Here is a 25,683-nt window from a genome sequence, read left to right as displayed (position 1 = left end):
TTTTATGCATACTTACCTGGGCAGGTATATATAATTAAATTCCCACCCTCCTCCCCTCAGGAGACAGGGTTCAGAGAAAATCTGAGGAAAACGGGAATAGTTCCAAGTACCAGCGCCACGGGAGCGGGGTGGCCATCACCTGAACTACCAGTGTACTAGCGGTTGCCGCGAGTTTTGAAATTCTGCCAGTGCGTCAAGAGGATAAGCTATATATTATACCTGCCAGGTAAGTATGCATAAAACTTTATTGTATCATAACAATACCATTTTTGGTAGCCATTTCAGCAATATTTAGTTATAAACAGAAATTAATTGTCAAAATAGTCAATTTTGCTTTTGAATTAGACCTTGTCTTAGTTTTTGAGTTCGTTAGTAATTAGGAATATCAGATACTAGTTCTCAAGGTAAGACTTCTTAAAGCATGTTAGGATCCACATTCAGTTTGTACCAACTGTAGGGGTCAGACTTACTCTCCTACTTTAACTTGTGGGGAATGTGATCAGTGGGATTGCAAAGCTTGGAAAACTTTAACACTTAAATAAGTTAGAGAGGGAATAAAAAAGAAAAGCAGTTTCTAGGGTTAACAGTAAGAAGCATGTAGCTAGTCAGGATATTCCCACTGGAAATGTCTCTAATTTATCTTCTGATCAACCATCTCCCTCATCTATTAAACCTAACCCAGGCTCCCTTACACCTGATCCTGGTGCTGTTGCCAGCCTAAAATTATGGGTAAATAAAAAATTTCCAATTATGTTAACAGGTGATGGAGTAGTTAGGAGTGTCTGTCAAAACATTAATGGAGAAGGTAGGTGGTGAAATGAGGACAGTGGTACCTCGAGATACGAGCAGCCTAACATACGAGTTTTTTGAGATACGAGCTGGAGCTCGGGCCATATTTTCGTTCGAGATACGAGCCCAAATCCAAGATACGAGCCGTGTTTCCGGAGCGTCCCGCTAGTTGGCGCGCAGAGTCGAGCATCATCCGAGAGCATCTCTCGCTCACTCGCACGTGTTACCTGCTTGAATCAAAGTGTATCTTGTGCGCTGTACTCTTTTTTGCTTGGTTTTTGCGTGATTACTGAACTTTTTTGTGTGTTATCATGGGGCCAAAGAAAGTGAGTGCTAAGGGCAATGGTGACAGGAAGAAGAGGATGATGTCGATAGAAAACTAAACGCAAGAAAATAATAGAAAAACATGAGCGTGGCGTACGAGTGATTGAACTCGCAAAGATCTATGACCGTAGTACGTACATCAACAATTTGTACGATATTGAAGCAGAAGGATGCCATTAAGAGTGCTACACCAGCAAAAGGAACCACAATTCTTTCCCAATTAAGGACAAATATCCACGAGGAAATGGAGAAGCTTCTGCTCGCGTGTGGGTGAAAGAGAAGGAATTGGCAGGAGATATAGTGACGGAGACGGTAATATGCGAGAAGGCACGGAGTATTTATGCCGACTTGTGAAGAAGAAGCATCAACTTCTAAAGAGGCACCAGAAGAAATGTTTAAGGCAAGCCATGGTTGGTTTGATAATTTTAAGAAGAGAACTGGCATCCATTCAGTGGTGAGGCATGGCGAAGCTGCAAGTGCGGACTTGAAAGCAGCCGATACGTACATCCAAAAGTTCGCTGTGCTTGTTGCGAGGGAAGGCTACATCCCGCAACAGGTGTTCAACTGCGATGAAACGGACCACGGAGGACTTACATCACAGCAGAGGAGAAGATGATGCCAGGCCATAAACCCATGAAGGACCGTGCTAGCTGTGATTGTAAAGTGAAGCCACTGCTAGTTCATCATTCGGAAAATCCTCGAGCCTTCAAGACGCACAAGATACTGAAAGAAAAATTGCACGTTATGTGGCGCGCCAGTGCTAGGGCATGGGTTACGCAGCAGTTTTTTACTGACTGGGTAAAATCTGGTCTTGGCCCTGCAGTGAAGACATATCTGCAAGAAAATAAACTCACGATGAAAGCGTTGCTCATCCTTGATAATGCTCCAGCCCACCCACCTGGTCTTGAAGATGATATTCTGGAGGAGTTCCAGTTTATCAAAGTTCTCTACCTCCCACCCAATACAACTTCAATCCTACAGCCGATGGATCAGCAGGTCATTTCTAACTTCAAAAAGCTGTACACGAAGCACTTGTTCTGCCGCTGCTTTGAAGTGACGGAACACACAAATCTAACCCTTCGAGAGTTTTTGAGAGATCACTACAACATCTTGATCTGTCTACGTATCATTGACTTGGCATGGCAAGGGGTAACAAGACAAACGTTGAACTCTGCATGGAAAAAGATGTGGCCTGATGCTGTTGCAGAAAGAGATTTCGAAGGGTTTGAGCCCGAGACCGAGCAAGAAGAGTTGGAGGAGATTGTATCTCTCGGAAAGTCGATGGGTCTGGAGGTAGATGAGGGTGACGTCAACAAACTCATCGAAGAACATGAGGAGGAACTCTCAACTGAGGACTTGAAGGAGCTGCAGATGATGTAACACATGAAGGTTCTGGAAGAGATTAGCACAAGTGAGAGGAGGAAGAGCCGGAGGAAGTGATTTCTACAGGTGAAATTAAAGACATGCTGGCAATGTGAGAAAAGCTGTCAAATTTCATTGAAAAGAAACACCCAGAAAAAGTGGCAACTGGTCGGGCTTCAGCGCTTTTTAATGACACTTGTTTGTCACATTTTCGAAGCATTTTGAAAGGCAGGCAAAAGCAAAGTTCTTTATATAAATTTTTATTGAAAAGAGCTGCGAGTGAAAGTACAGAAAGTGCAGCCAAGAAGGCAAAAACAAGTGATAATTAAATTTACGTAAATGTTAAGCTTAGTTTAAGTTGAAAGTTAAGTGCATTGTTTTAAGTTTTTTCTTTCATTTGAAATAAGGAAAGTGTAAAGTGTAGTTTTAGTTTTAAAGTTACGAAAATAGTTTTAAGCTCTAAAAAAGCGCCGTTTACGTACGTGTCTAGAGTGCCCTACATTCCCCTCCCCCCCTCCCTCCTCCTCGCCGTTCACCTTCGTTAGCCGCACTCGTCTGTCCCAAAGTAATGACTATTATGCTTAAAAAAAAATAACTTTTATTTCTTTATTTCATATTTTGTAATGTATTTGTTAATTATACAGTTTATTTGTTATTTAAAAACATATCTTTATTCATAATTTACAATGGTTTGGGGATTTTTCATAGGTCCGGAACGGATTAAATTGAATTCAGTTATTTTTTTTAAATGGGAGAATTCGTTTGAGATACGAGCCGATTGACTTACGAGCTCGGTTCTGGAACGAATTAAACTCGTATCTCGAGGTACCACTGTACCAATACTAGTGCTGTAGAGGAGGTGTCTGTTCGTCCTGCTGATTCTCCCAGGCAAAGGTCCCTGTCAAACTCTCCAGCACCTGGGAGGAGGCATACTGGTAGCCCAAGGGAGGTCAGTGAGGCTGTCCTGTTGTTAAATCCCAGGTCGCAACAGAGCACCGTTGGAAAGGCGTCTCTAAGGAGGTGTCTTGTCTTTCATCGGGTGGGTCAGGCTCTGAGGAGTCGTCCCCCGGATGCCAGTGGTGTTTTGTTGATGAGTCTTGTCCACTGAAAAGGAGGACTCATAAATGTGTCGCCTTCTCATCTCCCTCCTAAGAAGGCCAGTGTGTTACAAGAGAATCAACATCCTTTTTGCAGCTTCTGGGACAGTCCAGAATGCTTTTCACATGATGACGACTTAGAGAGTCAGTGTAGTGAAAGGGTACCCTCTTCTATGATTCGTTCTTCATTGAGGAAGTCGTCGTCCGGGTATCCATCTGTTCTGACCATCTGTTGGTGCCGGATCTTTATCCTCCTGTACTCCCTACTCCAGATGGTTCCTCTATATATTAGAGTTTAGTACTAAGAGGCATATGGCTGAGTGTATGTTGGTGCCTGTGCGTCCTTCCCAAGCAAAAAGGGACTTGGTCCTGCCTTCTGTATCTTCAATAATTCAAGAGTTCCCATTGGTGGAGGAGCACCTATCGGCGCAAGAGCGCCCATTGGAGCCTCTGCTTCTATGAGTGGCTGAGTGCCCACTGGCGCATGATTTACCGCTTCCTCAAGAGCGCTCACTGGTTCAAGAGCTCCCATTGACACAAGAGCGCCCAGGGTCACCCAAGCTCCCATGAGCACCCATCGGCACCACTGGATCAGTTTGTGGTTGTTCAGCAACCAACTACGTACTGCAGATGTTGGACCTGATTTCCCCACAGTGTCACAAGGTATGGCTGTCATGGATCTGTCTGTTGCAGCCATACAAAATAAGGTGGACAGCATTTTAGGCTTCATGAAGCATACTGCTCCTCCTGTCCAGTTGCAAACAGCCTTGTCTACTGTTTCTCCGGCGGAAGAAGAGGAAGAAGAAGGAGATAAGGAGACTCCTCCTATGGCTTCTAAGTCGCTTCTTCTCTATTTTCTAGAGAATTTCTCTGACTCCTTGCCAGCAGCTGCAACTTCTCCAGTCTTCATATATGAGAAATGAGATAGTCTAGTAGATTCATCTAAGTTGCCTAATCTAGTTTTTTCCTTTTCTTTTCATAAGGCATTGAAGGAAGTTAACCTTTGGCTTTCGAAGAAGAGGGAACAGGGAAAGGTTAACTTTAACTTCCCACTTTCAACCAGGAGACATCTCTTTGGGTGTGTCTGCCTCTGTCCAGGAGCCTTTTCTGGACTCGTAGACTCCACAAGAAGGTCGGCCTTCAACTCAGCCAAATAAGGTTTTCGGTGTCAGAATTAGACCATCTTATCAAGAATATGTTTCGTATGTTTGATGTAGTGAGCTTCCCTGATTGGACTGTTGGAGCTTTGGCCCAAGAACGGAACCCCCGCCGATAACCAGGGACTGCCTCTAGTTTCACTATCCGTTGGCAACTAGAATTTTTAAAATTCACAGTAGCACTATTTTGTTTGGCTAGGCGACCCACCCCGCCAACCATAACAGTGGTTAGCAGCAGCGGAATTTTGAATCTGGTGGAACTTCTCAGTCAATGTCTCAAACATTTGGTGAAGTACTGTTGCCTGTGGTTGCTGATTTGGCATTTAATAGTTATTATTATCAGGAATTCAGAATTACTGATTTTCACTGTTTTTTCATGGTTTAGACTTGGACTTTGTTTACATTAGTATTGCCAGATACTATTTATTTCAAGTAGTGGTTATATCAGTTTGAATAGTTCATAGACAGTTAGGGATTAGTAATATAATAAGCGTTTTGTATTATACATATAAAGATCTAGTCATGTGACAGGTAAGAAAAACCAAAGCTGAAACAAAATACGTAGTCGTGTTATCTTGTAATTCTTAGTTTGTGAAAAACTGTATATGTACTTGTTAACAATGTATCCTTATTCATTAGCTTTGAAAAAAAAAATTAACTCCTCTCTAAACATTGTGAAGAATGGTATAAACACATTGTAAGTTTATTTGGACAGCATTTTGTAATATTTGAAAAATTGGTTGCTATAAGTTCTTATAAAAGGAAAAATTAAATTCCGTGTATAGTAATTACTGTAATTTGAAGGTGTCAGAGAAAGGTATGTAGGTTTGTTTAATCTTAGGAAAAGTCTTAAACTCTACTGTTCCTGAATATACCTCCTCATTAGCTATTTGAGGTTGGTAGTTTTGCATACACAATAGTTTGAGCAGTAGTGGAATTTGTCCTAATGGAAAAATTTAATGAAAAGCTTATAATAAATAAAATATACTTTTAACCTATTTATAGAATAATTCTGGCTGCTCAACAAGAAAGATGGCTTAAGCCAACATAATCTTAGTAGTACTATAGAGTTCAGTTTTATGGAGCATAGTTATTTTTGTGATGGAGACTGCTTTAACCATGATAGTGGTTATGATATTGTAAAATACACTGTATTTTTTCAGCTTGTCGGGTTACGGGCAGAACTACACAAGAAACGTGTAGAGGCTAGTAAGTATGGAGCTGTTCAAAAGGGGTCGACTAGAAAAAAGGACCAAAAACCCAGCAAGTCAAATTCATTTAATTACCAGAATGCAGGTGTTGCAATTAGAGATATCAAAGACAAACAGCAAGAAAAAGAAGAGGCTCAAAGTGATGAAAAAGTCAGGTGTGGTATTGAAAGTTTTTACTGTTTTCCATATCGAATATTTAGCACTGTTTGATATAGCATTCCATATACTACATACATTAATATGTGCATTTGTGCATGTATAGGTCATTAAGCTGTAGAACAGATAAGTCTGTATTTATAAACTAAGGTTGAAAGAGAAGTCAGTGACAGTGATGTTACTTGGTTATCAGGAATGACTTGGCTAATTGATGTGAAGATTGGATGTGTGTTTTCATTATTCTTGGAAGTTCTTTACCAAGTTTTCAAAAGCTGTGACAGGTACAAAGACAGTGTGACTGAAATTATATTTCTCATTAGTTGGAATGTTAAATTAAAAAGGCCAGGAAGCTGGATTTATTACAGGGCTTCAAAACTTTATGAAAAGCATGTTTAAGGACTGTGCCTCCACACATAAAGTTTGCCTAACTTAGCACCTTTCCTTTATTAGATGTAGATCCTAAAATTCAGCATGTAAGGTTTGTTTCCAAGTGGTTACTTGAAGACTATTTAGAAATCCTTTTCTCATAATGGCTTTGTGAAGATGTTCTCATCCTGTTTTTTGTAGATGCAGACTTAGTAATGGGGCATTGTAGTCTGAGGGTATCTTTGATGTCAGATGTTTTTAAGGGAGACACTGGTCCTCAAGGTGGATAGTACTACATACTACAAGGTTACAGTCCAATTCAATACCCCTTGCTAGTGCAAAAACTATCTGTTTACTTAAGTCACTTGCTCTGAAGACTGCAGACTTCAGCACCATAATTTATTCCTATTTTGTTACCAGTGAAACCTCCCATCTAAATAGCTGCTCAGTCAATAGTAAATTGATAGGTTGTTTAAAAAAAACTGCTAAAAATAACAGTAAATACTTTTTCGTCCAAATCCATCAGTTTATTGGTAATTATCTGCCTCCTGATCCATTGTTTCCTGTAAGTTTAGACAATGATGAGAATGATTGGAGTGTTTCTGCAAGGACTACTGACTGCAAGATTATGCAATAGTGAATTGCTGGGATTGCATCAGAAATTTTCATATTATCCACTTCTAAAATTAAAACTATTGTTGTCAGGTCCACATTAGAAAAGAAGGCACAACTGTATGAGAAGCTGCATGGTGGCATTGAGGCACTGGAAGATGATGAGCTTAATGAAAAATATTTAGTTAATTTTCAGGTAAGCCTCGTATTTGTCATGCATTTGTGTTTGTCTTTATGGTGAAGTGTGAAGTTGTTTTTATTGATTTGTTGATTTGTCAAAAAGCCTTTTAAAGCACTTGTAATTAGCCCTATTGTTGCCATAAAATCATCCAAGACACTTCAGTCCCTTATAAAAGAAAGCAAGAAAGATGAAGTCAGGCAGTAATAAAATACTGTGCAGACTGGGCTGGATCCTAGGTTCTCAGATTGGTAACAGTCATATTTTGTGTCTGGAACCAATTTGTTATGATCTTGAATTCCCCAGACAGTTTAATTTGTATCCTCTGTCTTTTGACTTCTCATTTTTCTTGCGTAATGATGATTGCTGCAGTGAAGTTTCCTTGATTCTTCTTAGCTGAGATTTAATTGGATGTAATGACTGAATGATAGATTTTTTCCATAGTTATGTTACATAATATTCTACTTTATTTTGTTCAGTGGGGAGAGCAGTTAATGCTTTTATGCTTCAAGTATGTATAGTATTAGATGTGCTTTTTTAATTTCCTTATATGATTTTGTAAGTACATATATAATTTTTTTAAGTGAAAGCTAGTTAATAAATGAGAGGTAAGTTTGAATTGTTTTTCAAGTTAGCACTTATACAGTTCTTTGCCAAATTTGGGCTGCATATTGTATTTTGGAATTAGAATGCCAAATAAGTTGAGTATGTTTTCCATCATCTTACTCTTCCCTGCTCATCACTTTCCTGCTGTGGATAAACTGACTAATTTTTTGGTTGTGGATTAATTAACCCAGCAGTGCATACTTGTATATAGTATGATGTCCTTTATTTCTGTACACATATAGTTATTATCAGCATATCCCGGTAATCAGGATTATCCTTTCTAAACCAGTACGATCCTCTTAAATGCCAAGAAAGTGATACCTTCACAAATATGTTTAGAATGATAACTCTTTAATACATTTCTCCAAGTATCTTGCAAGTCATCTCTAAGGTTGTGGTGATACAATATTGGGAACAAATAATGGAGTCCTTGTATATTCAGCAACACCATCCATTGCTGAATAAAAAACTGATCTTTTTCCTACTCTGACCCACAGGAACCATTAATTTTCTCAGGAAACTTTGGTACCAAATCTATCCCCAAACTTACTATACATTCTCACACCACCTCATCCCATAAGCAGATGCCATGACCCACTATGGTTATCAACTTTGCAGTCACCAGACAACAGGGGAACTGTTGCGTCCAATTGACAGCTAATCACAAAATTGCAACAACTGATATCCTCCCTATCATTACCCCTACCCCACTTACTGTTTCAGTAGTGTGAAACATATGCCCAGGTCATTTACTAGCAGATTGGCATGTGAAGTAGTTGCATTGAAATGTCATAATCAATTAACAAATACCAAGAAGCATTTGTATTCTTTTCCCAATGAATGAAGGGAACTTTATGTATGCCCTGCCATTTAAAGGTGAAAAATTGTAAGATTAATCAGAAGTAGCCATTACTTTTCTCACTATGTGAGTTGTTACTAATGGCATGCTTTCCTGCATGAGTCCTGGAGCTACTTTGGCATCTAGTTTTTCCAGGGTCCTTTTCAGGGAACTTGGATTGTGCCTAGTGTGATTATGGGTACAATTTCCACTGATATATCCATATCCTTCTTATTCTATTTTCAGGTCCTGATACTTATCAATTTTTTCTCTTTCTTTCTCATCTACTCTGGTGTTTCATGGTATTGCAACATCAATTAGTGATACTTTCTTCTTGATTTTGTCAATCAGCGTCACGTCGGGTGTATTGGCACATATCACCCTATCTGTTCTGATATCATAGTCCCAGAGGATATTAACCTGATTGCTTTCTATCACTCCCTCAGGTTGGTGTTCATACCACTTATTACTCCCAGCCAGCTAGTGTTTCTTGCACAGGCTCCAGTGGAGGGCTTTTTCTACTGAATCATGCCTCTTTTTATGATGGTCTGTCCAAGCACCGGACATTTGCTTGCTATGTGTTATGGTCTCGTCTTTCATATTGCACTTCCTGCGTATGGGTGAGATGTTATTTCCATCTATTGTTCTTTGGACATATCTGGCTCTTGAGGCTGATCTTGTACTGCTGTTAGCATTCCTTCTGTTTCTTTCTTGAGTTCCCCCCTTTGTAGCCATTGCCATGTTTCATTACTGACCAGTTCTTTAGTCTGTCTAACATACTACCCATGCATTGGTTTGCTGTTGTTCTTTCTCCTGTCTCTGTATATTTTTGGCCCTTCATCTACTTTTATCAGTCCTTCTTCCCATGCAGTCTTTCGCCACTCATCTTCACTGGTGTTCAGATATTGCCCCACTGCTCTGCTCTCGATGTGGACACAGTTCTCTGTGCTTAGTAGACCTCTCTCTCCTTCCTTTTGTGTTATGTATAGTCTGTCCATATTTGCTTTGGGGTGTAGTAGTACTTTGTCTATTGTCATGTTTTTCCTAGTTTTCTGATTATGCTGCAAAGTTCAACCTTTTGTCGACTCCACTACTCCTCCACTGTATCTGATTACTGGTACTGCCCATGTGTTATGACTTTCGTCATGTTTCCAGCACTGAGTTCTGATTTGAGTCTTACCTTAAGTCTCTACATATATTCTTTCCTGATCATGTCAGTCAATCGGTATTTTATATCCTCACCTATTATTCCCAGGTGTATGTATCCTGTCTCATCTATGTGTTTGATGCTATTCCCATCTGGTAGCTTTATCCCTTCAGTCCTTGTAACATTATTATTATTGAAAAAGAAACCCACAAAATCACTTTGTAACTTGTTTACTTCTAAGTATTTACATTTAGTTTTACTCCACACTCGAGTACTTTCAGGCCCTGTCTGTGGCCCATTCTTTTTTTATTTTGTCTCTTACAGTCCTCAATTCGACTGGGTGGTACTATTTATAGTGTGGGGTTTCCGGGTTGCATCCTGCCTCCTTAGGAGTCCATCACTTTTCTTACTATGTGCGCCGTTTCTAGGATCACACTCTTCTGCGTGGGTCCTGGAGCTACTTCAGCCTCTAGTTTTTCCAGATTCCTTTTCAGGGATCTTGGGATCGTCCCTATACTAGTGTTCTTATGATTATTGGTACAATTTCCACTGACATATCACATATCCTTCTTATTTCTATTTCAGAGGTTCATGATACTTATCCATTTTTTTCCTTTCTTTCTCTTCAACTTCTGGTGTCCCATGGTATTGCAACATCAGTGAGTAATAACTTTCTTCTTGATTTGTGTCAATCAGCGTCACGTCTGATCTATTTGCACGTATCACCTATCTGTTCTGATACCATAGTCCGGAGGATCTTTGCCTGATCGTTTTCTATCACTCCTTCAGGTTGGTGCTCATACCACTTATTACTGCAAGGTAGCTGGTGTTTCTTGCACAGGCTCCAGTGGAGGCTTTGCTACTGAATCATGCCTCTTTTTGTACTGGTTCTGTGCAAGTGCCGGACATTCGCTTGCTATGTGGTTTATGGTTTCATTTTTGTATTGCACTTCCTACATATGGGAGAGATGTTATTTCCATCTATCGTTCTCCCCTCAGTTAGCCATTGCCACGTGTCATCGCTGGCTAGTTCTTTAGTCTGTCTCATGTATTGTCCGTGTATTGGTTTGTTGTGCCATTCCCTCTGTTCTGTTTGTCATTTCTCCTGTCTCTGTACATTTCTGGGTCTTTGTTACTAATTTTTATCAGTCCTTCTTCCCATGCCACTCTTGAGCCACTCTGTCTTCACTGGTTTTCATATATTGCCCCAGTGCTCTGTTCTCGATGTTTGACACAGTCCTCTATGCTTAGTAGTCCCCTCCCTCCTTCCTTTCGTGTTATGTATAGTCTGTCTATATTTGCTCTTGGGTGTAGTGCTTTGTGTATTGTCATATGTTTCCTTGTTCTGCTGTCTATGCTGCGAAGTTTACTGCCTTCGTCCATTCCACTGATTCCTGCGCTGTTTGTAATCATTATTTATTATTATTTTATTATTATTAGTTATTATTTATTATTATTATTATTATTATTATTATTATTATTATTATTCTGTTATTATTATTAATTAATTATTTCAGTCGATAACACTAGACCATAGAAATGAGTACTGAGGCATTAGTAAAATAATAGCAGAAGTAAATATGAATTTAGAGCATCTTATGTAGGCTTGTTACTTGAAGTTAAAGTTATCTGTTGAATAAGATATGTGTGCTTTATACTATGCAAGTTAATCTTTGAAGTTCATAATGTTATTGAAACTTATAATTTTTTATCCATGCTAAGAGGAAAATTGTAGATGAAGTAAAGGAAAGAAAAAGAATTCGGGAGACTGAGGAAAAAATAAAAGCAAAGCAAGAGGAATATGAAGAGCTGTACCCAGAAGATTATAAACCAAAAGGAAAGGATGAAGAATGGTAAGTTAGTTATTAGAATTTTATTTTTATAATGGTACAGTATTGAGTAATAACAATAAAAAAACAATAAAAAAATTATCCACACAACCACAAAATAATATTTGTTAGGAAGATTCAAGGCTATAATTATTTTTCTTTGCATAACCCTTTACTGCCGACTGGACGTATTTTACGTCGACATTTTTTGTCTCTCGTGTGCCGACTGGACGGACGTATTTTACGTCGACTTACAAAAGTTTTTTTTAAATTCGCGGAAAAATACTTATAGGCCTACCAGCCTAAAACTTTTGAATCACGCTCCTTGGGGGATGCTGGGAGTTCACGGATCAAGGTGTTGTTTGTTTACAATCGTTACGCAGGCACGCAAGCGCGAATTTCTTTCTTGCTGCACTAAAAAGTATCTGTGACACATCTTTGGAAATTATTTCGTCACTTTGACATAATTTTGTACCATTGTAAATTAGCCGTTACATGAAGTATTATATATGAAAATGTGTGCATTTTTATGTAGAATACAACAATAAAATACTCATGATTGTAGCTTTTATCAGTTTTGAGATATTTTCATATAAATAACGATAATTGCCAAAATTTCAACCTTCGGCAACTGTTTGACTATACCGAAATGGTCGAAAATGCAATTGTAAGCTAAAAAACTCTTGATTTTGTTCCGATACGTAATACAAAGCACCAACCATCGGTCCCATTTAACAAGAGGAAGTTAGCTAGCGGCAGCTGGAAACGGTCGTAAGCTTCGAACAAGGGGAGAAACGGTAGTTAACTGCTTGTCCACAGTCGCGCGCCGCGCGACTGGGAGGTAAACAAATCACTTTTGCTTTCGGCCGCCGGTGTGAAGGACGTGTTCGTCATCGCTCTCTGCCCGCTTCATCGTCGTATGCTTTGTTTATATTGTGTTTTCTACTAATGGTTTTGTTTGACTTGAAAAAAATGAACCACTGTAAGTACACTGTTTTCATTTTCATTACTTAATTATGAACCCTTGAAATTATGTCTCGGTGCGAGGGCGGGCGCGCTCGCGCCGAGTCATGTATTTGGGCGAAGGGTGTAATTGAAAAATGTAAGTACTTTTTTCATTATATTTTTGCCCTGTGCGTTCGTTACCGAGAGTGTGATTGCGCTCGGCACGAACTTTTAATTTTGTATAATAGAATGCAATGAAGTGGATTCGCAATTGGAATATTCTTTTCATTTTCATTTATTGTTTGCATGAAATTTAATCTGGATCAATTTTCGTTCTTACCCGGGAATTGATCCTTACGATTTTTATGTGAAATGAATCGCAAGTGCAGTATTCTGTTTCATTTTCATATATATTTTATGATAGCATCATATTATTGGATCAAGTTTCCGTTCTTACCCGGGAATTGATCTTTTCTAACTTTCAATTTAATTCTATGAAGTGAATCGCAAGGGTACCAGTATTCTGTTTCATTTCATAATTACTTTTCACTGCTGTGCGGGGGTGGGGGAAGCGAAGGTCTGCCAGGAAGTCGTCGGAAAGCTCTCCCGCGACTCCCTTGGTAGCCGATTCTTCGTCTTCCTTCCTGCCCCCCAGCTCAAGCTTCTTCATTGTATTTTGTATTTGGGGTCTTCCTTGCGTTCGGGGTGGGGCATGTCTTCCCCCCGTGCGTGATGGAACCCCTCTTACTAATCTATCTATGTTACCGCAGGTGCTACATCCGTGGGAGACGACCTTGGATGTAGATGTAGATCCTCACGAGGTTTGTACTCGTTGTCGGGGGCGAGAGTGCTCCCGCAACGAGCCCTGTGTAACGTGTATGCATTCGTCAGAGGCGCAGTGGGTGCTGTACGAGGACACAAGAAGTCATCGGAAAGTCCAGTGACTCCTTTGGTAACGGACGTCCAGTTGTACTCGGGGTCTTCCGTCCGCTCTGGGTGGGGTTTCTTTTCTCCCCCCAGGCGGGCGAGGGAAGCCCCTCTACTAACCCGACTGTTTGCCTTCCGCAGGTTTTGCCATCAGCGAAGACGACCTGGAACAGGTGTGGGAGTCGCTGGGGACTGCAGGGGTTGATTCAGCGGTTGGCGGGGTCGGCAGTGGTCACTATGATACGGTAACCACTACAACAACCACAATCTCGACACCAGCATATGAGATGTCACCGCACTGGTGTACACACCACATGTCATGTCGGTACCCACGGCTGCAATCCAGAACCAATTCCTGCCGTGCCAATCAGGACGGAGGCCACCGCCACCTGGGTTCTTTGTATTGCCGACCCCGGACTGCCGCTGCCCAAAGAGTACCCCCTGGACCTGCCGCCAGTGCCGAGGATGACGGTAGCTGCCGACAGGACGCCTGTCTCTCCTGTGGTACCTGCCGTGCCTGCCGTACCTGTTGCTGTCCCAGCCGCTCATTCCCTTTCAGATCAGGTGCCTGCTGCTCATTCACTTTCAGATGTTCCTGGACCTGTTCCTGTTGTTCCTGCTGTTGGTGATGCTGTCACAGTCTCAGGTCTTTCCGGACAGGTGCAGTCGGGCCCTGTTGCTTCGGCAACTGCCCCGGCTCCCTCCTGGATGGAAGACCTGACGTCTGTCCTGCGGAGCCTGGCGAAGAAGAAGAGGAAGAGGAAGAAGGTGTCGTCGTCGTCTTCGTCGTCTTCTTCGTCGTCCGCTGCCTCTCCTTCCCCTTCGACTTCTAAGGCCAAACAGCCGAAGAAGAAGAAGGTTGCCTCCTTCCCCCCTAAGAAGACTCCTTCGGGATCTTCTAAGGGCCCGGGCTCGCTCAGGCGAGCTGGGGAGCTCTTCTGCTGTCCTCCTGTTCCTTCGGGGAACGGGGGCCCGTCGCTCTTCTGCAAAGAAGAAGTCGACGGGGACCAGAGGGCACCAGCCTCGGCTGGTGCGTCCTCACCTGGTGCTAGCGGGTCTGCCGCTAAACCAGGTTTCCGTCTCGGCCGCTTCTCGTTCGCGAGAAGCACCGAGTGGACGCTCTTCCAAGAAGACCGTCCAGCCAAAGTTTGACGCCCCGAGCTCGCTCGCCGTCAAGACAGCGGCGCGGAGCAGAAGACTGGCGAGAGTCGTGCACACAACTCTCGCCAGGCCAGTGGACGCTCTCGCAGCGATCAACTGGCTGCTCGGGCTAACGTGACGGTCGCTGATCAGCCACGGGTTGAGGCGAGGAAGGAGTCCCCGCGGCCGCCGGTACCAGCCACGGCTGGTACCAGCGACTTGACGACGGCGAGAGGACGCTGGCCGGTTCTCGACGCGACACAGAGCCTAGCAGGGTCACCCGTCCGCCGCTCCCGATGGGCCCACCCGGGCGGAGACGGTGGCCAGCGGCAGCTCGCCTGACGCTAGAGATCGGTATCGACGTTCTCAGCCGAGCCAATCGCCCCAGGCGAGCGGTAAGGCTAGGCCTGCTGCTCGACCGTCACCGCGGTGGGTTGACGATCAGCAGCAGCCCTCCACGCACGCTGGTCCTGCCAGCGAGCGAGGGGGGAGCGTCAGGTCTGCCTCTCCCATAACGGGTTGAGGCGAGGAAGGGGTCCCCGCGGCCGTCGGTACCAGCCACGGCTGGTACCAGCGGCTCGACGCGCCGAACCAGAGGACGCTCGCCGGTCTCACCGTGACAGCGAGCCTAGCAGGTCAACCTGACGCCGCTCCACCCATCGGGACCGGGCGGAGACGGTAACCAGCACAACTCGCCTGACGCTAGAGATCAGCGTCGACGTTCTCAGCCAAGCCTCTCGCCTCAGGCGAGCGGCAAGGCTAGGCATGCTGCTCGATCGCCACCGCGGGTTGACGATCAGCAGCAGCCCTCCAAGCACGCTGGTCCTGCCAGCGAGCTAGGGGGGAGCGTCAGGTCTGCCTCTCCTGTACCTTCAACCTCCTCGGGCTACGCCGGGAGGGAGCGAGGTACCTATGAGTGATCGCGAGAGGTGCGCCGCGCTGCGCGACCCCGCTATGACGGCCGTATGGACCAGGCACGGTTCTAGGACCGACCAGGACATACGCGCAATTAGCTGGAGGCGACCGTCAGGGGTCTGCCGCTCTTCCTCCTTCTGAAGGAGTAGTATCTAGGGATCTATTCTTGTTGGAGGGACTGGACGGTCCTACTCCGCAAGACGCGGTTACTCCCGAGATACAGAGGAATTTGCAGAAGTCATTAAGCTGATTCGTCAGCATAATGACCCTGCGGAAGGATTGCCGCTCCCACCAGCAGAGCCCCGTCTCTGCCTCGAGTCGTTTTGGTGGGGCCCGAGAGGGAACCCAAACCGACGGTGGGTCTGCCGCGATCGGAGCTTGCCGATTCTGTCTCGAACCAGTGTCTCTCGTCTCCGGACAAGAAGGCTCTCTCAGTTCTGGCCGGTCGATCAAGCTACTTCCACCTCCTCTACTGCGACAGCGGCGTTTTCTACGTGTCTTCGGACAACCGTATTTAAATACTCCTTCGGTCCTCCTGAGAGGTTTCGACCTCGACGAGGACTGGAATGAGTCGGAGGACGGTTCGGCTCTCTCCTGTCAGGTGTCGATCAGCCCCACCCAGACGACGTTCACAGTGGCGGCAGACCCTTACCTACAGTGAGAGTTCGTAACCCTCCGCGGGGAAAACGTTTTCTCCTGACGATACGTTTTCCCAGACTCTGAGAGGCCATCGCCGCAAGGCGATGGCTGCTCCTACTCTTCTCCAACTGCTAGTTCCACTGGGAAGGCGAGCGAGTATCCAATTTACCTTCCCCATTCCTTCTCTCCTTACGGCTACGAGGGAACAGGGAAGGATCCTACAGAGATTTCTTTGTAGGATCCCACGTTCGGGACTGCGCTACCGGGGGGGGGACCTTCGGGTCCTACCTGACGTAAGCCCCGGTCGTTGAGGAGGAATCCTGCTCCATTCTCGATTTCTACGGGAATCGAGAGGACCTACCACCAGCCGATATCGTTTGACGAATTCTTGAAGGAAAGAATTTAGGATGGAGATCGTTGTTCAGAATCCTACAAATATACTACGTATATTAACCTCGCGACATGATTCTGCTAAGCAGTTGAATTGTCCGAGGGGTAGGCGCATATCCTAGTTATTCTACGGATTGCGACTTAGACGAGAAGTATTCTAATTGAACTGCAACTCGGGGTTGCCTGCAACCTCCCAGGAGTTTCAGTTTCAATTTTATATACTTATGGTTTTGTCACGACAACACCATTTCAACTTTATATTTACCGAAATTCGTTTCGCCTAAATATAATTGCCGAGCATATCTTTTTATGCTCGGTAGTTCTAGCCGAACGCATTCCTTCGTGGAATAATGGATTACCTGGCAACTCAGGATGACGAGTCAGCAGGCTCAACCACTGCGTATTGAACTGCCTCATAGCAGCTCAGTATCAGCTGGGCCTCCGAGATTCACGGTCAATGTATGTCTCTCTCTCCCCTGCTTGATTGACTAACGAACCGTATCTCTGCCTAACAATCATGGACTTAGGTCTTCTGATTAACGGGGATTCTCGCAATAATGAAGGACCATCTACTGCGGTGACGCTAGATTCCATCGCCTTCGACATTGCGAGAATTTTCAACAGAGATATCTCTTGGACTCTTTCATCTTTCTGTTTACCGCACGGTAACAGAAGTCTGTACAAGTCTCCGCTGCATCGCACTGCGATAATGCGAATGATTTTGCAGACATCTGAGTTTGTCTTCAAAATATCTCGTATTCGTAGGTGTACAATTGTTCATTGTTCAACCCGAATTACAAGATGTGTCAGAAGACATCGCCTACTCTCCGACCTGACAGCTCTACCTCCAAATGTTCAGCCCATGAGAAGCAGTTCTTCAGGCGGCTTTCACCTGTGTTTTTCATTACCGAAGAACGCTTCCGTCCGCTTTCATTGCAACTACGACTTCTCACCGGACAGCAATGAAATAAGCGGTTAGCGTTTTCAGTCATTTGTAAGCACAGGTTATGAATCTTGAGATCCTTCTCTCGATTCATATGTGAAGACGTAGGTTGCATTCAATATCTACCTTCGTCTTCAACAGGTACATAGTGTTGTTTCTCCTTAGCTGAGATTCAACAAACATGAGATGTTTTACCTTCAGGGACCTCGGTCTCTAGAAGGCAATTGACTTTCGCCTGTTGGGTACATGCCTTAAAGAGAATCATCACCTCGCTGTCCGGCATTGGTGACAACAAATACATCATTTGTTTGGTCTCTCGGCATAACCCTTTAAAGGCGAAGGTCACGTGACTTACTCGGATGCTTTGACAACATGCCTCCTACCGAACGCAGTCAGTCGGCAGCTGTCAGAGCGCCCGAGTCAGTTACGAATACGCTGTTGACTTAGTTCGGTTGTTACACAGCAACCATTACTTCGTTTTAATAGCTTGTCACAGTACCATACCATTGACACCCACATGGAGTGTCGGTGTCCTATCCACTACCGAGAACTTCGCTGCATGGGGATAGGAGGATGCGAGAGACTTCGTTGCTAACGGACAGACCAGTATGGGTACTGGACATCACCGAAGTAGAGAAGAGGGATAGGTCATGCGACTATTTCCTTCTTTTCCTCTGAGGAACTGCATGACTTCTCCTGCGAAGTCAGGCACCCAGGGGATGGGGATCCGTGACGCTCGATTTGCGTACCGAACTTCGTAGCGAAGACTCGGAACCCTTCGGTCCCTGACGATTGTTCGAGTCGTTCACAATCCCCTCCCTAATGGACTTCACCGCCTTCGATGCGAAGGAGATGCTGCCTTGTCCACAAGAACTTCTCCTTGGCGCAGGTACTGAAGGCAGCGGGGTCCTGGTCCCCAACAGACATGCCCTTCCTTCTACCTTCGGGATATTTGCCCACAGGTCCTTGGATCTTTTTCCTTGGGACCCGTGGTGGGGCTGCTCAACACGTTGTGTAGCGAACCCAGACCCTCGCAGGAGGCTGAACAGCATCGAGTCCTGGTGTGACCGTAAGAATGGATGGTGAATGAGAGTGTGACTGGCTCCTCTTCCCATCTTTTCTTCTCTACCTGTGGTTAGAGGGACACGGTCGTCACCCTGCTGGATAAGGACAAGATGCAGGTGAGCTACTCAACAGAGCCCCATCCTATTCCCTTTCACTAGGGATAGGAGCGTATATCCACCACTTCTCCAACAAGGGGGCAGGAAGTGGATGCCAGCTTGAGACAACCCATACTTATGTTGCCTCTTGCAAACAGGAACAAGTTCTTTTGCTTGCTGGTACGAAGAGATACGCTTGCCTCTCTCTTAGTACTCGGCCCAGAGGTCTGACCATTGATCCTGCGGTGCAACACCCCGATCAATCGGACAGAGGCTTGGATCCCTCCCTCGCTCTTACGACCAGGGAGGCATTCCCAGGGATGGACGAACACCAGTCTGTTCCAGCAAAAGACCGCAAATTCCCTCCCACCAAGAAGTGAGTCTTCCTATTGTTAAAGGACCGATGGTTTGTATTACGTATCGGAACAAAAAATGACAATTTGTCGAAAATTGCATTTTTCCTAACTATACAAACCTGAGGTCCTTTACATATAGTCCCTCCTCATGCCACCCCTCACTCTGCGTATTTTGCATGGGCCAAAAGCAAAAGTGATTTGTTTACCTCCCAGTCGCGCGGCGCGCGACTGTCGGACAAGCAGTTAACTACCGTTCTCGCACTTGTTCGAAGCTTACGACCGTTCCAGCTGCCGCTAGCTACTTCCTATATTGTTAAAGGACCTCAGGTTTGTATAGTTAGGAAAAATGCAATTTTCGACAAATTGTCATATTTTAGTAATATTCAATCATTTACCTTAATTTTGCAACTAATTGGAAGTCTCTAGCACAATATTTCGATTTATGGTGAATTTATGAAAAAACTTTTTCCTTACGTCCACGCGGTAACTCTTCCGAAAAAAATCATACATTCGATTGTGGTAATGTTTGCACCATTTAAAATTTGCCGTTATATAAAGTTTTATATATGGAAATGTGCGCAATTTCATGGCACAATACAACTAAAAAACAACCCATGGTCGTAGCTTTTATCAGTTTTGAGATATTTTCATATAAATAACGATAATTGCCAAAATTTCAACCTTCGGTCAACTTTGACTCTACCGAAATGGTCGAAAAACGCAATTGTAAGCTAAAACACTTATATTCTAGTAATATTCAAGCATTTACCTTCATTTTGCAACAAATTGGAAGTCTCTAGCACAATATTTCGATTTATGGTGAATTTATGAAAAAAATAACATTTTCTTTACGTCCGCGTGGTAACTCTTCCGAAAAAATCATACATGCGATTGTGGTAATATTTGCACCATTTTAAATTAGCCGTTACATAAAGTTTTATATATGAAAAGGTGCGCAATTTCATGTAGAATACAACAAAAAATAATTGAAGGTTGTAGCTTTTCTCATTTTTGAAATATTTGCATATAAATCACGATAAATAGAAAAAAACCACGTTCGGTCAACTTTGACTCTACCGAAATGGTCGAAAAACAAAAAAGCAATTGTAAGCTAAAACTCTTACAGTCTAGTAATATTCAGTCATTTATCTTCATCTTGAAACAAATTCGAAGTCTCTAGCAAAATATTTAGATTTATAGTGAATTTTTTAAAAAAAATCTTTCTTTCCTCCGCGCGCGGATTCTCCGCCACAAATCTCCGAAATGCGTACATCCCATTCTTGGAATATTTGCTCCGTTCCATATTAGGCATTTCATAGAGTTTTATATATGAAAATGTGCGCAATTTTATGTAGAATAAAACGAAAAATATTTGAAGGTTGTAGCTTTTCTTATTTCCGAAATAATTGCATATAAAAAATATATATAAAAAAATTTGACATTCGGTCAACTTTAACTCGTCAGATATGGTCGAAAAAAAACTGCAATTGTAAGCTAATACTCTTACAGTATAGTAATATTCAATCATTTGTCTTCATTTTGAAAGAAATTTGAAGTCTCCTAGGACAATATTTAGATTTTTATGGTGAATTTTGAAAAAATATTGTTTTTACGTCCGCACGTTGACGAAATTCATGCATTATTTTGTGATATAATATTTTTCTCTGTGTTGCTTTTATCGTTTACAATGTGTTATATACCAAAATGATTGCAATTTAGTGTACATTACAAAAAAAAAGTAACTTGTTACCTTTAACCGTTTTGTGCACAGCACGATTTGAATACAATTATATATGAAATTTCGTTTTTGCGCTATCATATATTGCATTATTTATATATTATAATGATAATTTTTTTCATTTCTGATGGTTGCATACTAAACTTCAGCCAATGACAAAAAAAAGGAGCCAAAAATGAACTCTTAATCTTGAAAACTAAGCGCGCTGTGATTTTTTGAAAAAAATATTTTTTCCGCTTCCGCACTCACTCTGAAACACCTCCAGCACACGGGAGATAATTTTTTTTTTTACCGCTTCGGCGTTTAAGGGATAATTGCTTAGTTTTGTATACTATTGTTTATTTTTATATATTAGAGTATTATCCTAAACTTTTAAAGATAGCAAATATGAAAATGAGATTAGTAAAATAAAAAATTATGGATGCAGGATTGCAAGATGAGGATGAAATATTAAGACATAGTTTATACGTATAACCAAACCAACCACCAGGGGTCCTGTGGATCTTGTATGCATACTCTTCCAGGTGAAAGGGGGAGACTTCTGTAGAGTGCTTGGAAGAGTTTGCCAACACACATTTAGGGTATCGTAAAATAATTGGTTTGTGATGAAACATTCAATAGCTTATAAATATTCCAGGGGTTGAGTACACTGATGTATTGGGTAGGACGAGAGAGTGCATGAGGAAAGATTTACCCACCATGGTAGAGCAAGACAAAAATTTGCTAGGAGAAGACCAAGTAAGTACTTACAATTAATTGTATAATTTATGAGAAGGCCAACTGAATTTCATCTTATGATAGAAAATAAAAAATTATATAGATAAGTGGAATTATAAACCAGAACTTTATATTAATATAATTTCTAAGTATTAGTGCACAAAACCTCATATTTGGTAACTGAAGGTGAATAGTACAGATATTTTCCAAAAAGCACTGAGGTGTAGAAACTTATGGATTTGGCTCTGGGACAGAGAAGATTTGCAAAGTCCCAGTAGCTGAAACCAATTTTCTGTTGATTTATATACTATATGGGTGTCAGCTTTTACTACTGGCATTATATGTTAGTTTTCTATCATCACATGGTTATTTAGTTTTCTATCATCACATGGTTATTTATTTATCACCATTCCCTGTAACTTCTCTCTCTTTACAGGCTTATTCCCCTTTGAGCCCTCTTGGGTTTTTATAGTATGTTGGTTCTGTCCATAAGCGTTTTCAGTTGAAGTTATTTAAAGAAAGAAAGTTAGGATAAAATAAGAAAAAATATTAGTGAGAAGATGACCAAGAACTTTTGGGGATAATTTTTTTTTTTTAATTAAACTGCTTGGATAAAAAGGTTAGTGAAAGTGAACCTCAGAGTAACATTGTGACCGGAGGAATGCTGTTTAAAAGTGAATGCAGTCCTGGGTAACTTTTGAGTATGAAGGCTTGAAGAAAGAAAAAGCTGAGTGACACAAGAATGGAAAGTTTACGGTAAGGATGAGAATGCTTGTGGAATTGATAGTTTAGGATGTGAAGAGACCAATTAAGAGTTTAAGAATGTGAAGACACCAGGAGTTTAATGGGGTTGAAAGTGCGATTTTGCATTGCAGCAGTGATATATTGTATTTAGGTGGCTGACTATGGTGTGTAATGTATTTGTGAAGTGTTGTAAGGTTATGAAAGAATAGCTAAGAGGAATTATTGTATATATGTATTAAAGTAAAGTTGTTAGTGGTGACTGTAAGAGTTATAGGGACATAACAATCATAATATTGCTTAGTATACCTGGGAACTTATGTGATAGGACTTGATGTAGAAAGCTAGGTAGTATGTAGTCCTTCAAGTTTGAAATCAAAAGGAAATCCTTTATGTGGCATTTATGAACCCAGAAAAAGCCTATGACAACTGATAGAAAGGCAATGTGCAGAGCATTAAGGGTGTATGGCATAGAAGATAAGTTGTTGAGAGCGATTTAAGTTTCTACAACAGGAGTAGTGTTTAATTGATTGGGTATGTAGATTGAAAACTAATTGAGTTATTGTAAAAAAGTCTGAGATAAGGGCAAGTTACATTTCCGTGGCTATTCGGTATCTTCATGGATGGAGTGATGTGAGAAATCAAAGAAAATATTTGTATGTTAACTAGTGTTTAATGATTGAGTAGATGGAAAAACTAAATGAGTTATTGTAAAGTCGTTCTGAGATAAGGGCAAGTTACATTTCCGTGGCTATTCAGTATCTTCATTGATGGGATGATGTGAGAAATCAAAGAAAATATTTGTATATTAACAAACTGAGTATTCATCAGAATGTAGAATGGTTGATGTTTTCATATGATAAAACACAGATAGGGGTAGACAAGAAACTGCAGAGACTAGTGGAAGAGTTTGAAAGGGCTTGCAACTGCAGATTTAGAAGCTGACAGTAAACTGTAAATTATTAGGGTAAATGGGGACCAGGGAGGTGAAGCAATGAACATTTATATGGACAGCGAGAGAATGGAAACGTTAGATTCTTATAGGAATCACAAAATAGAGAAATGAAGATAGGTTGCAGTATGCATACTAAAGATTAAGAAAAAAATTGGAAACTAAGACTGGAATGATTGAAGGGTCTGTTGAACCAATTAAGTCATTGGAAGTGAGGTGTTAAAGGAAGTAGAAACTGTCGAGTTGGATTGGTTAGATATTTGGGTCATAAGAAGAATTGGAAGGGTGAGAAATAGGGAGAATTGTAATAGCGGAAAAGGGTTTATCATTGGTGAAGTGAAAGAATTGATCAGTGTATGATGGATGGGGTTAAATTAAAAGAATGGAGGATAATATGTTGGTGAAAAGAGTAAATAATTCAATTGTTTGGAGGAAGGAGGAGAAAAACTCAGAAGGGGATGGGTGGTAGAGTGAAAGAGGTATCAGAAAGGAAGGACCTCAGCATCCAGGAAGCAATTGCATGGAAGATAAGGGTGGCTGTGTTTAGGACCCTTTTGTGCAGAGCTTTGGAAATTACACTTAAGAAAGGGCAGTGATTACATCCACATTCTTACTTAAACACCTGAATTGTGATGACTTCCATATCACTAACTGCTTCATACACACCTATATAGACAACTCACCTTAACTCATAATTTTTTTTTTTTTTTTACTTTTTCTTGATTGGAACTTTGTAGTTGCTGAAGGTAAAGGATTCTCCTTACTTTGAACCCTCTTTCTTTTCCTTCATCCATCACCCCTCATGCAGTTTTGTTGATCAGTAGTGTGTGTATGGGGAGTAATGCAGCTGTCCGCTTTGGATTATACCTTTCTCGAGTACAGCCCATAGTTTACTAACAAGATTAGTACCAGGCCAGTTCAGGGTATCTTTTTGTCCCCAGAAGTCCTGATTAACTAGTCATATATATTCAGTAGTTTTTTTGGCTCCAAATCCGTGACGGTCAATTTCTGGATAGCAGCAAGAATCTGCCTGGCTGATATTAGTAATTTACCCAGGCAGTCATAAATTAACGGGGTTTCATTTACTCAGATAAATTTTTTAACTATTCAATTTAAAATAACAAGTATCATTCTATTTTATTAGACTTCTTTATTAATTTAGTATTAGTCCACAAAAAGTTACCAAAATTTTATAAAACAACTTGATTTTTGCCCTCCCTCAACTCAGAAAAGCCTTCAAATTGGTCAGACAACATAAGGAATAAATATTTTCTGTCAATCAAAGACTGCCTCAATGTACAGACAATGACGCTCAATTTTTCTTACCTTGAGCTATCAGAAAAGGGATCTGACACATTTAACTGAATTCATGAAGTGAAGGGTCTTTATAAAGATGCCTAAGTGTTTAGTAGTATATATCATTCTTTCTCTTGGTCAGAGTACCAGTTCTTCATATACTGTATTATATTTTATACACTATGTAGATTGAAGCCATGTACAGGGGTCCTCGAGTTACGACGTTGATCCGTTCTTACGATGCATCGTAACACGAATTTCAGCGTAAGTCGGAACATTGAAAAATACCACATGATTTAATGTAAATACCTATCAATAACAACGAGAGAACAATTCCTTACCTTTATTAGTTTGATTGGCTTGCACACTGGAGGTTAGTGAAGAGAAAAAGAACCTCCACTGATCAGAAGGATGCTTGCCTATGGTTGTATAGTATGTCGAATAGCCTAGCCTAACTGTTTACCTTTGGGGTTGGCTTCATTGCATCTAGGTAGTAAGCAAAGTAATATTAGCTAGGCTAGCTAGCTCCTTTTACAGATTAGTCTACCCCACAGCAATTCTCACATTTGCTTTATGTAAAGGCTTTAATCTACTCAAGAACAATGGTTTTTTCTTTTTTTTTCACATTAGCTGGCTTTATGACCGGGTGCTGACTTCTCCTCCTTGGCGATGTAAGTGTGGTTAGGCATACGTTTCCAAAACAAACCTGTCTTCCAACAAAGCACCAATAACCTTTCCATTTCAATTATTAGACCACTACGCTGCTTAGTTATCACTGTCGCTTTCATAGGAAGCAGATCCTTTCACATGTTCAACGATGCGCTCTTTATCTTGATAATGGTAGCAACGGTTCGAACGGCTAATGGCCAAGCGAGCGGCCAATGTTTGTTGGCGTTTTCTCCCTTCTCGGATCGCTTTATAATGTCCACTTTAATTTCCATGGTGATGGCCTTTCTTTTCTTCGATGCACTACCATCAGAAGAGTCCGCCTTGCACTTGGGAGCCATAACAAAGAGCAAAAAGTTACAAAAACGATACAACACAGGGAGGGAGAGAGGCAGTGTAAACAACCAAAATGGCGTATGGCGAGGACTGAGGCCGTCCTCTCCCCCACAAAGCGTATTCTTCCGCCGTGCGCCTGGAACTAGTTCG

General features: G+C 41.9%; 1 protein-coding gene across 1 annotated transcript in view; it reads left to right on the top strand.

Annotated features, from left to right (window-relative positions):
- The window catches only part of LOC135212146 (coiled-coil domain-containing protein 174-like), a 74,491-nt gene that overhangs the window by 28,326 nt on the left and 20,482 nt on the right, over window positions 1-25,683 (top strand). The window contains 4 exon segments of the mRNA XM_064245557.1: window positions 5,893-6,095; window positions 7,168-7,270; window positions 11,566-11,704; window positions 21,463-21,563. Coding sequence (XP_064101627.1) covers window positions 5,893-6,095; window positions 7,168-7,270; window positions 11,566-11,704; window positions 21,463-21,563 — 546 coding nt within the window.

This window comes from Macrobrachium nipponense, chromosome 40 (genome assembly GCF_015104395.2).
Source record: "Macrobrachium nipponense isolate FS-2020 chromosome 40, ASM1510439v2, whole genome shotgun sequence".
Classification (NCBI taxonomy): domain Eukaryota; kingdom Metazoa; phylum Arthropoda; class Malacostraca; order Decapoda; family Palaemonidae; genus Macrobrachium; species Macrobrachium nipponense.
This window is presented reverse-complemented; position numbering and strand designations above follow the sequence as displayed.